Source organism: Theropithecus gelada, chromosome 17 (assembly GCF_003255815.1).
Source record: "Theropithecus gelada isolate Dixy chromosome 17, Tgel_1.0, whole genome shotgun sequence".
Classification (NCBI taxonomy): Eukaryota; Metazoa; Chordata; class Mammalia; order Primates; family Cercopithecidae; genus Theropithecus; species Theropithecus gelada.
The window spans coordinates 53,215,937-53,231,812 of NC_037685.1; the positions used below are offsets into that span (position 1 = coordinate 53,215,937).

Sequence of the window (15,876 nt, forward strand, 5' to 3'; positions counted from 1 at the left end):
TGATCTGCCTGCCTCAGCCTCCCAAAGTGCTGGGATTACAGGCGTGAGCCAAGTGCCTGGCCTTTTTTTTTTTTTTTTTTTTTTTTTAAGTGTCAGCTCATGTGAATATTTTTGACTCAGTTCTAACATCATTGTTTCTCTTTAAACTTTTTGTTTATATAATTAAACCTTATGTTCTCTTATGGTGAAATCTTTGTGCCAAACAAAATCAAATTTATTTTTGGCTTAACTGAAATACTAAAAAATAAAAATAGTAATACCTGTATTGGTTTGAAAAATAAAACTACCACGTGAAGTTCAAGATTTTCTTTATAGTCCTTTTTGTCTTGAGACTGTATCTCAGTAAGAGTGGTTTCTGGAGTTACTTGTGATTCTCATGTCATATGGTTGCCTAAGAACATTTTCAGTTTGAAGTGTTGGCATTCAAGCTGTGAGTTCTTAAAAGCTGGCAACTGTGGCCTACTTGTCTTCCCTTGTGGTAATATTGAGCTATTAAAGGAGTGCATTAATCAATCCTACCTGACTTTGTGAAACAGTGGAAAAACATAAGAAATTCAGCCTCTGAAGTCTGTCCTGTTTGATTTTACCATCATCTGGCCCAGGCAGCAGCTGAGTATGTGGTTATATGTGCAGTATTTATTTATGGGCTTCTGGGTCAGGTGGGGACTCGGAGAACTTTCCTGTCTAGCTAGAGGATTGTAAATGCACCAATCAGTGCTCTGTGTCTAGCTAGAGGATTATAAATGGACTAATCAACACTCTGTAAAATGGACCAATCAGCATGATGTGGGCAGGGACAGATAAAAAAATTGGTTTTATTTTTCAAACCAATACAGGTATTACTATTTTTATTTTTTTTGTATTTCGGTTAAGCCAAAAATAAATTTGATTTTGTTTGGCACGAAGACTTCACCATAAGAGAACATAAGGTTTAATTACATAAACAAAAAGTTTAAAGAGAAACAGGATGTTAGAACTGAATCAAAACTATTCATATGAGCTGACACTTTAAAAAAAAAAAAGCCCAGCCCCGGGCTCCAAGGCGGCCAGGAGTCAGGGCACCAGCCCATTTCCTCTTTCCGACACACGAACCCAGTGCGGCGCGTGCTCCGCGGGGGATTCAGCCGCGTCCTGCCGCCGCGCAGATGAACGCCTCTGGTGCTAACGTGTGGCCGTCCCCGCGCCCAGTGCGCACCTGGCGGCGGCGCCGGGCGTGCTTCAGAGACGAGTCAGCAAAGGGGACACTCTCTGACGGTTTCTCCAGGGCGCTTTAGCGCTAGAGCCGGTGCCATCCTGGCCGCGCCCCCTCCTGAGACACGGTGAATGCTGCGCGTCACAAGCGCGTGGGCTTCCCGCTCCCCCCAACCCCGACGTGCCCCCGCGCTGGTCTTGCACCTGCCCACGAGGGTCGGCGCGCGGGGCGTCTCCGGTTGTCTCCGGCCCGCGACGCGCAACCCCCTCCCCGGCCGGGACCGAGCGGCCCTCCCCGCCCTCCCCGCCCTCCCCGCCCTCCCCGCCCTCCCGGTCCGCGCGCGCAGCCAATGGGCGCGGGACCCGCCCTCCTCGGAGCGCCGAGCTCCGAGCTCCGCCAGCGCCTGGTCCCAGAGCCCGCGGCGCCGCGTCCCCGGCCCAGCCATGGCGTCCTCCGCGGCCGGCTGCGTGGTGATCGTCGGCAGGTAAAGGGCTCCGAGCCGCGCTGCTGCCCCTGGAGCCCGGGGAGACGCCGGGGACGTGGTTCCCGCGTGTGGGGCCCTCGGGGTGGGCGCCGGGTCGCTGTCCCCGCCCCCGCCTCTGGTACTCCGACGCCCTGCGCCCTGCGGTCCCCGCGGCACTGGCGGGCCCGGGGAGCGGCGCGGCCGGCGGAGCTGGGCAGGTGGAGGCGCCCCGCGGAGCTGGGTCTGCTCACCCGGAGCCGGCGTTGCAGGAGGTTCCGAGGCTGACCGCGCAGGCCGCGGGGCCCGCGCCTCCCGGACCCTGTCGAATGTCGCCGCGCCTGCCCGCAGGTCCCCAGAGAAGTGCCAGGCGCCGTGTTGAACGAAACGAATTCTGGCTCATCCTGCGACGACTGTGTTCTCATCCCCTTTAGAGTGAGAACACTGAGACTAAGCAGGGTACCTAAGGTCACAGCGTTCAGTGACGGAGACGGGACTAGCCCCGCAGGGAGGGTGCCGGCGCCGTCCTATCCGCGACCACGTCGCTGGAGGCCGCGGCAGGTGTTAGGCGAACACACAGGCCGCCCTATTTCCTGGGCGAGGCGCTGTTTCCAGAGGAGAGGTGGGGGCGGTTGAGCCCGGACGGTTTGCTAAGCCTGTCCATTTACAGCCTGAATTCTGCCCAAACTGATTTCTAGTATGTGCTTCCCCCAACACCCCCACCCCCCACGTTTACAATCCTTGCTATTTTTAGTTTTTAAAAAGGGGCATTTGTGTGCACCTTTCTTTGGCCAGCTGTTAGCAGCAATCTATAAGCATGTTAATACTTGCTATTGATAGTTAAAAGCACAGTTTTGGTGACTGCTGTTGAGGTGTTGGCCTGCCCCCGACTCCGCCCCCCATCAGTGTACAACCTGGTGTGGAGACCATTTCCAACGTCAGGGTGTTTCCTTCCCATTGAAGGAAAGCATCAGATTCCTTGTTGTCAGCTTTCTTGTCTCCAGAGCAGTGGAGTTAACTGTGCCTTTGTTCTTTCTGGCCCGTGGGTGCCCGTGGTTGAATAGTGAAGGCATATTAAAAAGTGCACTTTGGGCCGCGTGCGGTGGCTCACACCTGTAATCCCAGCAAGTTGGGAGACCGAGGCGGGCGGATCATCTGAGGTCGGGAGTTCGAGACCAGCCTGACCAACATGGAGAAACCCTGTCTCTACTAAAAATACAAAATTAGCCGGGCGTGGGGGCGCATGTCTGTGGACCCAGCTACTCTGGAGGCTGAGGCAGGAGAGTCCCTTGAACTGGAGAGGCGGAGGTTGCGGTGAGCTGAGATCGTGCCACTGCACTGCAGCCTGGGCAATAAGACCCAAACTCTGTCTGGGAAAAAAAAAAAAAGTGCACTTTGTACAGGTGGTGGTAGTTACCTCTGTCTTGCATTTTATTAATAGTTAATTTTTTTATCAGAGTTTATGTGTATATATATATACACACACACACATCTATATACACAGTTTTCTAAACGCATGGGTGCGTGCACGTGCACACACACACACACACAATTTTAATAGGACAGGGTCTCGCTCTGTCATCCAGGTTGGAGTGCAGTGGCACCGTCATGGTGGATCTCAACCTTCCAGACTCAAGCCATCCTCTCACAGCAGGCATGTGTCGCTACACCTGGCTGATTTTTAAAATGTTTAGGTAGAGATGGGGTCTCACCATCTTGCCCTGGCTGGTCTTGAACTTCTGGGTTCAAGCGCTTTGACCTCCCAAAGTGTTGGGATTACAGATGTGAGCCACCTTGCCTGGCCTTGTATAGCTCCATCATGCCTTGAAGTAGTGTTATGTATGCACCTAATACACATGACGTAAAATTTTAGTTGATTGTGCAGTTATCTGGCTGTGGGTGGCTCAGTCTACTGAGGAGAAGCTGCAGTTGACAGTTTACTTCTGATTCCTTGAGGGATGTTGATAAGGAATTTGAGAAAGGCTGCCAAACTTTAAGGACCACATTATTCTCTGGGGCCTCTGCTCATTTCTTTGTTTTCTGGTGTGAAAATCCTGTCTTTCCCCTACTCTCAGCACCTCAGCACACACCCAGCTCTGCCTCTGGGAAGTGCTGGTTTCTTCCCTTCCTTCTTACCACCCTTCTTTCTCTTCCCTCTATTTCTTTCCTAGCCCCATAGGTGATTCCAAGGAGCACCCACTTAACATATAGGGCTTGGGGAATGTAAATTAATTTGCCAAAATCTGGTTCAGTTTCATTCTTAGGTTTCAACAGATCAAAATATACATATTTCAATTTCAGGAGCATACTGTGTTTTCAGCTTTCCTTATCGGTTTATAGATTTCCTCTTGAAAGTACCTGCTAGGAATACAGTCCCACTTAATTCTTCCCACTGATCTTTTCCCAAAGTTCACTCTTCCTTAGGGCCACTTAGCTGTCCTATAAACATCCAGGGCGAGTGCCTTCAGAATGGTGAGGACTTGAAAGAGGATGAGAGAAATCCTTTGGGCCTAGGGCTGCAGGAAAATCTGGTAGTGATAACTTTTAAAAATGGGAGAAGTCGGGGCATGGTGGCTCATGCCTGTAATCCCAGCACTTTGGGAGGCCTAGGAGGGCGGGTCGCCTGAGGTCAGGGGTTGGAGACCAGCCTGGCCAACATGGCGAGATCCCGTCTCTACTAAAAATACAAAAAGTAGCCAGGCATGGTGGCGCATGCCTGTAATCCCAGCTACTCAGGAGCCTGAGGCAGGAGAATCGCTTGAACTCAGGAGGCGAAGGTTGCAGTGAACCAAGATCACACCACTGCACTCCAGCCTGGGGACAGAGTGAGGCTCTGTCACCAAAAAAAAAAAAAAGAAAAGAGAAAAAGGAGTAGAAATGGGTACCATGAAGTTAAGTTTGCATTGGAGTAGTGTTCTAAGGCTTTCATTTTGTTAGCCTTACCTTTATAAAACACTGTGTTTCTCAATCACTAAAATGTGAGTTCTGTATTTGTATGCACACTACAAGATTCAGCGTGTAGCCCTTGAGCTTGTTTAGACACAGAATGTTCCTGGTGCGGGGCATGCCCTTTCTCCTGTCCTTCTTTTTAGGGGGCACCCTTCTTCAGGATCAAGCTCAGGGACTGCCTCCTCCAGGAAAAGGTCTGCTTCTGGGATTTTCCCCTAAGGGTAGAAACCGTATTGTTGCCATTTGTATCCACCATGCCTGGTCCCAGTAGACAGATATTTGAGCACTGGTAACAGAGACTGCTTATTTTTTAACTGATGTGCTTTGTGAAGGGCTTGGTAGTATGTTGTTTTATATCAAGAAAAACATCCCATAAACTAGAAAAGCAAAAAAGAAAGGCATCCTATAAACTAGAGTCTCCTTCATTTTTTTTTTTTTTAATTCCAAAATTTTGTTTGGGGTGATTGTAGTTTTTTTTTTGAGACGGATTCTTGCTCTGTCCGGCTCAGGCTGAAGTGCAACGGCACCGTCTCAGCTCACTGCAACCTCTATCTTCCGGGTTCAAGCAGTTCTCCTGCCTCGGCCTCCCAAGTAGCTGGGACTACAGGCACACACCACCATGCCTGGCTAATTTTCGTATTTTTAATAGAGACAGGGTTTCTCCATGTTATCCAGGCTGGTCTGGAACTCCTAGCCTCAAGTGATCTGCCCACCCTGGCCTCCCAAAGTGCTGGGATTACAGGCTTGAGCCACCGCGCCCGGCCTGTGCATTTTTTATAAGAAACTTTCTGAGGCATGAATTTTCTTTGAAGTGCTGTTCTAGGTATTTTCCTGCTAATTTTTACACACATACACAGCAAACCCTAGGATGCCCCCCTTGCCTTTTGAGTCAGCTTAGGCACTAAATGTGCCCTTTGCAGGAGTTACTTAATAGCTCTTTCTGGCAAAATTTCCATAGTAGACTTAGATCATGAGTGAAGGAAAAGTTTTACTTCAGTTTTTAACCCAGTAAATAAATAACTATAGCTGGAAAGGTACTTTCAAATGTATCTAAAGTGAATTTATTCAAAATTAAGTGACATTAATGATAGAATGGAAGCAATTGTATCACTTTTCTCCCTTGCTGCTTTGCTGCTATATAACAGAATACATGTTCATCTGCATTCGCCTTTTGTATTACCCATTAAGATTCATGATTTCTGAAGCTTTAAGGTTTGAAAGGAGGTCAATCAGATGTCACAAGCTCTCAGGACAGGAAGTTAATTACTCTTGGGCCTGATATCAGGCAGTATTGGGGAACAATACTGAGGGAAACCTGAAACAGAAACCTGAGGGAAACCAAGGCAGGGTACTTGCCAGCTCTGGGGCTGTGCAGTCTGGTCCCTGTGCCTCTGCAGCTTCCTTTGCTCTGTAGATTCCCTCTCCTTGTACTTGCTCACTTTTCTTTCCTTACCTTTGACTTTATCTTGCACATCACTGCCAACCCTAAGGTTACACTCTTTCAAGTATGGTGCCTCTCACTGACTCTTTTTTTTTCTGCATTTTGGGTCCAGTTTTCAGGAGAGGAAACCCAGTGGCCTCAGCTCTGCGCATCCCAGGCTGCAGATGTCACAGGGTGCTCCTAAGCCAGTTGATTGGCTGCTTTGGGTCACGTGTCCAATCCATGTCCAATCAGCAGTGACTGCGTGTGTGGGCGTGAAGGGCGGGGGCGGGGAAGGACACAGGCTGGTCTGCAGGGGTCCGCGTTCTGCTCTGGGTCCTCTACAATGAAGGGGCCAATCTCGAGACTGAAAGGGAAGTGGGGCGCCGTCCAATCACCTGATACTTGATGCCAGAATCCCTGCCGATGGTCAGATACTTGCGGTTCCAAGGATTTGCTGCCTGATTACAGGGGCTGCCTTTCCCTGAGCCACAGCAGCTTCAGGGTAAGACCCAGGCCATGGAAGCAGGTGCATTAGCCCCAGACCAAAGTGCCACGCTCCCTCCCGCCTGATTGCTTCCCCTCTCCAGGGTTCAGACCCTGCAGCCAGCAAACATACAGTTGTTCCCTGCAAACAGAAAAGCACCCTCTCTTGACCCCATTTTTCCCTCTGGTAATTGCCACATTGCTCCTCAAAACTTAATAAAGTTATCCATATTGTCTCCAGTTTCTTTCTTCCTATCCATATTCTCTCTCTTAACTTTGTATTATGGAACCATTTCAAACTGTGTTAAAGTTGAGAGAACAGTGCAAGGAACCCTAAGGTACCTTCTCCCACCCCCTTAACTTCAACAATTATTAACACATGCCTTATCTGGTTTCAGTTATTCTCCCTTCTCTGGATTGTTCTGAAACAAATGCCAGGCATTGAATCATTTCATCTATAAATATGTCAGCATGTATAGTATCTAAGATATGAACTGTTTTAAAAATATATAACCACAATAGCCTCATCATGTGTAAAACATTAACACAATTCCTTAATATCTTCATGTAATATCTTTAAATATCTCTTCCATATTCAAGAGTTCCCTGATTAATTTTTTAAATACTTGGTTTGATTGATTTAGGGTCTAAATAAGGCCCACATGTTATATTTAGTCAATAAGATTTCTTAGTTCTTTCAATCTATAGATTCTCCATCCCTCTCTGGTTTTGTGAAAATTTTCTTGCAGTTTATCTATTGAAGAATTTGAGTCATTTGCCCTGTAAAATTTCCCATATTCTAGGTTTTGCTGAATGTATCCTTTCCCTCTCCTCCCTTCCCCTCCCCACCCCTCCCGTCCCCTTCCCTCCCCTTCTCTTCCCTTCCCTTCCCAAGACGGGGTCTCACTATGTTGCCCAGGCTGGTCTTAAACTCCTGGGTGCAAGCCATCCACCTGCCTCAGCCTCCTAAAGTGCTGGGATTACAGTCGTGAGCCACTGCACCCAACCCCTGTAGTGTCATTTATCATGTTCCACCGTCTGTTCATTTCCTGAAACTGGTAGTTAGGGCTAAAGGCTCATTTTCTCTTAAACCTACCCTGGGCAGTCTTTCATCAAGCCCACAAATCTGCTCTTGTCATGGTCCCCACCCCCGTTCATCTTGCGAAGCCCAATGGTCAGTCGTCAGTTCAAGTATTCATCAGCAGCATTTGATGCAGATGGCAGCTCCCTTCACTTCCCTGACCACACCCCCCCCACCCACCTCACTAGCGCTCCCTTTGTCCCCATATTCCCCATTAAAGTTGGAGTGTCCCAAGGCTGAATCCTTGGACTTCTTTATCGACATTCACTTTCTTAGAGATCTTACCCAGTCACACACTTTTAGCATTTTCAGTGAGAAATTTGCTAGACCCACCCCTTAGCATTTCTCACTGAAAATGCTAAGGACTACAGGCACCCGCCACCATGCCCAGCTAATTTTTTTACATCTATACAGTAAATCCCAAATTAATATCCCAGCCCAGCCCTTGGCTCTGAACCTGGATACTTACAGCCAGTGATTTGCTAGACCTACCCCTTAGCATTTCTCACTGAAAACATCCCATTTTGAACGGATTTTCCCTCCTAACATCTGCTCTGTTGCTAGTCTTTCCCAGCAGAGTTAGTGACATCTCCATCCTTCCTTGTCCAAAAGAAACTTGGCACTGTCCTCCATTTTTCTTTTTCTCACACCCACATGCAACTCACGAGCAATTCTTCTTGGCTGTGCTGTGAAAATATTGCATCTTCATTTCTCAGCTGACCATTTTCCAGCACCCCCTCTGCCTCCGTCCTGGTCCTGCCTCCCGTCACATCGGGCACCAGCCTCCTGACACCCAGCTGGTCTCCTAACTTCCATCTTTGCCCATCTGCAGTATATTCTTAGTAAGGCAACTAGAATGTCCCTTTAAAAACAAGTCAGATGATATATTTTGTCTACAACCTTCTTTTTTTTTTTTTTTTTTTTTTTTTTTTTTTTGAGACGGAGTCTCGCTCTGTCGCCCAGGCTGGAGTGCAGTGGCCGGATCTCAGCTCACTGCAAGCTCCGCCTCCTGGGTTCACGCCATTCTCCCGCCTCAGCCTCCCGAGTAGCTGGGACCACAGGCGCCCGCCACCTCGCCCGGCTAATTTTTTGTATTTTTTAGTAGAGACGGGGTTTCACCGTGTTAGCCAGCATGGTCTCGATCTTCTGACCTCGTGATCCGCCCGTCTCAGCCTCCCAAAGTGCTGGGATTACAGGCTTGAGCCACCGCGCCCAGCCTTGTCTACAACCTTCTATTAGCCAACTGTCTCACTCATTAAAGCCCAAAATCCGTCCATTGCTTCTGAGGTGCCGTGAAATGGGCTCAGCGCTCTCTCCTTCCCTTTGACCTCATTGTCCCTCCTTCCTCTCCCCCTACCGCCCCTCCAGCAGAGCACCAGCCTTGCTGATCTGGATCAGCTGGGCAAACAGACTCTGCCAGGAACACTTGTTGCAGAAATACACTCATGGCTTGGCCCCTTACCTCCTTTGCTAAAATGTCACCTTCCCAGTGAGACAGTCCCTGGTGCCACTTTTAACATTTCTCTGCCTCCCAGTCCCTACTCCCCTGCTTTCTTTCTCCCTAGTGCTTTTGCTTTAGTTTGTTGCCTGTCTACCTACTATGAGCTCCTTGGGGTCAGGAACTGGGCAGTGCCTGCACATGGTAGGTGCCCTTTACGTATTTCCTCAGTGAGTCATCATTGCCTTCCGATTAACCCCATAGCAAGAGCCAGCTGACCGTTATCTCGTATTTGTCATTTGATAACCGTGCCTTTTTCACATTTATTTAGCCTCTACAACGTGCCAGGAATATGAAGGTGAGCGCTAGTGCATAGAGTTTACCCTGTTGAACAAATTCATACAGCTCACTAGCATTGCTTTTTTTTTTTTTTTTTTTTTTTTTGAGACGGAGTCTCGCTCTGTTATCCAGCCTGGAGTGCAGTGGCGCGATCTCGGCTCACTGCAAGCTCCGCCTCCTGGGTTCACGCCATTCTCCTGCCTCAGCCTCCCGAGTAGCTGGGACTACAGGCACCTGCCACCATGCCCAGCTAATTTTTTGTTTTTAGTAGAGACAGGGTTTCACCGTGCTAGCCAGGGTGTTCTCGATCTCCTGACCTCGTGATCCGCCCGCCTCGGCCTCCCAGAGTTCTGGGATTACAGGCATGAGCCAGCATGCCCGGCCACTAACATTGTTTTTTATTTTAAACTTCACTATGCAAAATTTACTTTTTTTTTTTGAGACGGAGTTTTGCTCTTGTTGCCCAGGCTGGAGTGCAGTGGTGTGATCTCAGCTCACTGCAGCCTCTACCTCCTAAGTTCAAGTGATTCTCCTGCCTCAGCCTCCAGAGCAGCTGGGATTATAGGTGTGCGTGCCACCACTTCTGGCTAATTTGTGTATTTTTAGTAGAGATGGAGTTTCACCGTGTTGGCCAGGCTGGTCTTGAATTCCTGACCTCAGATGATCCACCCACCTTGGTCTCCCAAAGGGCTGGGATTACAGGTGTGAGCCATGGCACCCAGCCACAAAGATTTCAAAACCTGAAAACAATTTGCAATCTGAAATACTGGGCCCGAGCATTTTGAATGAGGCCCACTCGGCCTGTACTGCATTTGTCATCTGCTCCTGTCTCTCCATCCACTCCCAGGCTTGCATGCCCATATAAGGTGGGTGCCAGAGGTAGAATTTTTTCAGAGTTTTGTCCCAGGGTAAAGACTGTATTGAGAAAATTGACTTTGGGTAGAGCAAGATTACCTTCTTTTTTAGACAGGGTCTTGCTCCGTCGGAGGCTGGAGTACAGTGGCGTGATCGTAGCTCACTGCATACTGCATCCTTGAACTCCTGGGCTCAAGTGATCCTCCTGCCTCAGCCTCCTGAGCAGCTGGGACCACAGGCACGTGCCACTACACCCAGCTAATTTAAAATTTTTTTGTAGAGACGCAGTTTCCCTCTGTTGCCCAGGCTCTTCTTGAAGTTCGGAGTTCCAATTATCCTCCCGCCTCAGCCTCCCAAAGTCCTGGGATTACAGGCATGAGCCAAGCCTGTTCAGGATTGTCTTTTGCTCTCCAGTCCCTAGGAGAACAAAGCCAGGTGCTGAGGCTTGAAGAGGGGCCAGGGAAACTGCGATTGAAATGTTACAAATACATGTTTTCTCCAGGCTAGTGAGAAAGTGCCCACTTGCTTTCTGGTGGGGTAGGTAAGCCTTTCCAACTCAGAGTCATCCTTTTGCAGTGTCAGTTAGTGTTCATTTTTTAAAAAAAAGTTTTTTAAACTTTTAAACCACATTTAGCCATAGTAAAATACACATAACCTGCAATTTGCCTTTTTTTTTTTTTTTTTGAGACGGAGTTTCACTCTTTCACCCAGGCTGGAGTGAAGTGGTGCCATCTCTGCTCACCACAACCTCCCCCGGTGTTCAAGTGATTCTCCTGCCTCGGCCTCCTGAGTAGCTGGGATTACAGGTGCCCGCCACCATACCTGGCTAATTTTTGTATTTTTAGTAGAGACGGGGTTTCACCATGTTGGCCAGGCTGGTCTCGAACTCCTGACCTCAGGTGATCCACCTGCCTCAGCCTCCAAAAGTGCTGGGATTACGGGTGTGAGCCACTGCACCTGGCCCAATTTGCCATTTTAACAGTTCTTAGTGTACAGTTGAGTAGTGTTAAGTATGTTCCCATTGTTGTGCAACCAATCTCCAGAACTTTTTCATCTTGCAGAATTAAAACTTTGTACCCATTGAACAACAGCTGCTCATTCCCCCCAGCCCCAGCCCCTGGCATCCACCCTTCTAGCTTTCTGTCCCTATGGTTGCCTCAGGTAAGTGGAATCATAGGGTATTTGTCATTTTGTGACTGGCTTATTTCATTTAGCAAAATGTCCTCAAAGTTCATCTGTGTTGTGTCATGTGTCGTTTCTTTTTAGGGCTGAGTTAGTGTTTATTCTTAAAAGCCTAAGACTCTGAATATAGATAGCTGTTTTTGCATTCACACCTTAAGGCAACTCCCTACATTATGCCAAATGTGATATTTGTTTCCCCCTCACCCTTCTACTCAACTAAATTTAAGTATTATTATTATTATTAATTATTATTATTCACTGGCTCCATCCACTCTTATGAAAATTGAAGTATTATTGCTGTACATTTTTATGGCAGGAGTTGGTTGTCAAAGCATGTTTACAAACATTTATTTTTAATAACAGCAATACGGAGCTGTAATTCACCCATTTAAAGTGTACAATTCAGTGGTTTTAGTATATTCACAAGGTTGTGCATCCATCGCCACAATCAATTTTACAACATGCTCATCATCCCAAACCTTGGACTAGCTGTCACTCTTCACTCCTTCCTCCCCTAGCCCTGGGCAACCACAAATCTACTTCCTGTCTCTATGGATATGCCGCTTCCGGACATTTCATAAATGGAATCATATAATACGAGAACCTTTGTGACTGGCTTCTCTCCAGTCAGCATAATGTTGTCAGCATTCATCCGTGTGGCATGTATCGGCATTTCATTCCTTTCACACTTACCTTGTAGGGTTGTTGTAAAGATTAACATAGGTAAGACCTGTGGTATGTTTAATGGTGCCTGGCACCTAATCCATGCTGAAATGTGGGTGGCAGCGGCAGGGGCAGTGGCAGTCATTATTGGGGAGGACAGGGCAGATGCTCGCTCTGTTCTTTTAAGTTAATTAAGTGACTTGCCTAAGACATGGCCAAATGGAAATTCACTAACAGGTCTTGAGTCTCCACAGTACCCTGCTACCTCCTGACTGTAATATTTTGTTTCAGCGTTGAGGCGTGATAAATACCTGAGATGCTGCGGGGCTCCATGTGGGATATGAATACCAGCACCGGAGTTGAGGGCTCAGGGGTTCCTGGGTGGAAACAGTTAACATTTAAAATAAATAATGTTATCAAAATGTATACTTAAAAAAATTCAAACATAATATTCCTACATACTTATGGGGTACCTGTGATATTTTGTTACATGCATAGAATGTGTAATGATCAAGTCAGGGTATTTAGCACACCCACCACCTTTAACATTTATCATTTCTTTGTGCTGGGAACATTTCAAATCTTCTAGCTGTTCTGAAATATACAACAGTTGTTGTTACCTTTAGTTACCCTAGGTGCTATCGAACTCTAGAACTTACTTTTTCTATTAACTGTATGTTTGCACCCATTCACCAACCTCTTCCTCCCTCTTCTACCCCTGTCCAGCCTCTGTTAACCATCATTCTATTCTCCACCTTCACCAACCCCCTCCTCCCTCTCCTACCCCCGTCCAGCCTCTGTTAACCATCACTCTATTCTCCACCTTCACCAACCTCTTCCTCCCTCTCCTACCCCCATCCAGCCTCTGTTAACCATCACTCTATTCTCCACCTTCATCAGATCAACATTTTTAGCTTTCACATGAGTGAGAACATGTGATATTTGTCTTTCTGTGCCTGGTTAAAATGTGTACTTTTAAGATATTTATTAAATATTTTAAGAATAGGATACTGTGTAGTTAAAAAAAAAAAAAACTCGTCGTGGGTTAGGGATGAAAAGCCATTCAATTATTAAATTAACTCGAATCCTTTCTTTTATCTCCCTTTAGTGGAGTCATTGGGCGAAGCTGGGCCATGCTGTTTGCCAGTGGAGGCTTCCAGGTGAAACTGTATGACATTGAGCAACAGCAGATAAGGAACGCCCTGGAGAACATCAGGTGGGCCAGCCGCGCTCTCCAGGAGGAATGGAAGCGGGTCTGTTTCTCTCAGTTGGTCTCGTTCGTCATATCCTCAAGGCTGTGAGGACCTGTGACGTCACGTTTTCGTCTGATGGTTACTGCAGTACCTCTGAGTTGGTAAAGGTCAGGCCTACAGTGGCGAGAATGTGAATTCACTCTGGGAAAGGGCTCCCGTGGGGGAGGAAAGGACCCTTCTGGCTGAGAGGATCTGCATCAAGCATGAGTGACTTTGCAGCTTCTCTGGCTATTTGCCCCAGGGCTGGAGGGCTGGGATTTCCTGCTTCCATCCAGGCAGGAGGAACTCCCAGCATGTAACAGCCATAGCTGCAGGGGCATTACAGTTTAGGAACAGAGGTCCAGCAGCTTGTTTTGACCTGTTGATAGTAATGGTAGGACCCAATGACAACATTTTAGTTAGAGGTTTGGCACTTTTGTGAGAGGACAGAACTGGAGCTACTTATGTGGTTATGATGAACTGTGACAGTGGTACTAGTTAAAGGTGTGAGAGTGGATGAACTCCCCAAATGCCGGGTGCTGAGAATGCGGAGGCATGTTTTAGGGATGGTAGTCACAGGAACCAAAGAAAGGCTTCGAGTGAGGGAGGTCAAGGACGGGGGGAAGACGCCGTCGCAGCAGGCCCGGAAGCAAAGGCACTGGCATGAGGCATCCGCACGGCACGGCATGTCCCCATGCGGTGCCGTCCCGGAACCGGGTTCTGACCATCCCTGACATGCATTAGCTGGTTATTATCCTCATTTGGAGGATATCCATGAATATATAACTTGCATTTGCATTTTTGTGCAATAAAAATAAGCTTACTTTATTGTCTACATTTTGAAAAGACTAATATGTAGGGTATGATGTTAAACTATAGGCATTAAGAAATTATGTACCCTAATCCAGTGTTGTTTTAGAACCTGAACACAGAGAAGTTAAGTTACTTCTTCCATATTGTTACAAATAGTCAATGCCAGGGTAAAATGTCAATCTAAAAATCAAAAACCTTGGCCAGGCCTGGTAGCTCACACCTGTAATCCCAGCACTTTGGGAGGCTGAGGTGGGAGGATCACTTGAGGCCAGGAGTTCAAGACCAGGGTGGGCAACATAGTGAGACCCCGTCTCTACAGAAAAGAAGAAAAAAATAGCCAGTGTGTTGGCACCCATCTAGCTGGTAGTCCTAGCTACTCAGGAGGCTGAGGCAGAAGGATTGCTTGAGCCCAGTAATTCCAGGCTACAGTGAGCTATGATTGCACCACTGTACTCTAGACTGGGCAGCAGAGTGAGACTTTGCCTCAACATAAATAAAATAATAAAGTACAAAACCAACCAGACAAAAATCAAAAGTAAAATGATCCCCCAAAAAACCACTCATATAGACTATACTGTTTTGGAAGGAAGGGGACTTGGTGTTTCAGTACCAACTACCTAACAGCCATGTTCTGTTCACTAGGGATACATAGTGGATAATGTAGACTGTCTTTCTTACCACAGAGCTTATCTAGTAATCTTACTGTATTAAATTCTCGTAATCAACCCTTTTGCCTGAGCTCAGGAGTTAGAGACCACCCTGAGCAACATGGTGAAACTCTATCTGTACTAAAATCAACAAAATTATCTGGGCATGGTGGCAGGCGCCTATCATTCCACCTACTCGAGAGGCCAAGGCATGAGAATCACTTGAGCCTGGGAGGTGGAGATTGCAGTGAGCTGAGATCGTGCCATTGCACTCCAGCCTGGGCAACAGAGTGAGACTCTGTCTCAAAAAAAAAAAAAAAAAAAGATTCACTTGGTGTTTACCCTCTATGGATTTGGAGAAATGTATACTGACATGTATCTACCCTTGTAGTATTACACAGAATAATTCCACTGCTCTCAAATTCTTCCTTTCCATCCCTCCCTTCCCCACTAACCTCTGGCAACCACTGATCCTTTTACTGTCTCACAGTTTTACCTTTTCCAGAATGTTATATAATTGAAATCATACAGTATGTAGGCTTTGCAGATTGGCTTCTTTCACTTAGTAACATGCATTTAAGTTTCCTCCATGTCTTTTCATGGCTTGAGCTTGAATGATATTGCATTGCCTGGACGTACCACAATTTGTTTATCCATTCGCCCACTGAAGAACATCTTGGGTGCTTCCAGGTTTTGGCAATTATGAATAAAGTTGCTGTAAATTCCATGTGCAGGTTTTTGTGTGGACATAAGTTTCCAACTCCTCTGTGGGAGTACCAAAGAGCACCATTGGTAGATTAGGGGGTTCTAAGAGGATGGTTAGCTTTATAAGAAATTGCAAAACTGTCTTCCAAAGTGGCTGTCCTATTTTGCATTCCCACCAAGCATGAAGGACAGATCCCATTGCTCTATATCCTTACCAGCATGTGGTGGTGTCAGTGTTCTGGGTTTTAGCCATTCTAATAGGCATATAATGGTATCTCCTTGTTTTTTTCTTTGTTTTGTTTTGTTTTGTTTTTTGAGACAGTCTCCCTCTGTAGCCCAGGCTGGAGTGCAATGGCACGATCTCGACTCACTGCAACCTCCACCTCCCAGGTTCAAGTGATTCTCCTGCCTCAG

At 47.2% G+C, this 15,876-nt stretch overlaps 1 protein-coding gene across 2 annotated transcripts in view; it reads left to right on the forward strand.

The window, feature by feature from the left end:
- Positions 1-1,562: 1,562 nt before the first annotated feature.
- Positions 1,563-15,876, forward strand: part of CRYL1 (crystallin lambda 1) — a 113,233-nt gene continuing 98,919 nt past the window's right edge. For both annotated transcript variants that reach the window (XM_025364691.1, XM_025364692.1), the window contains exons 1-2: positions 1,563-1,676; positions 13,174-13,281. In XM_025364691.1, coding sequence (XP_025220476.1) covers positions 1,636-1,676; positions 13,174-13,281 — 149 coding nt within the window. In that variant the 5' untranslated portion in view covers positions 1,563-1,635. The remainder of the gene's footprint in view (positions 1,677-13,173; positions 13,282-15,876) is intronic.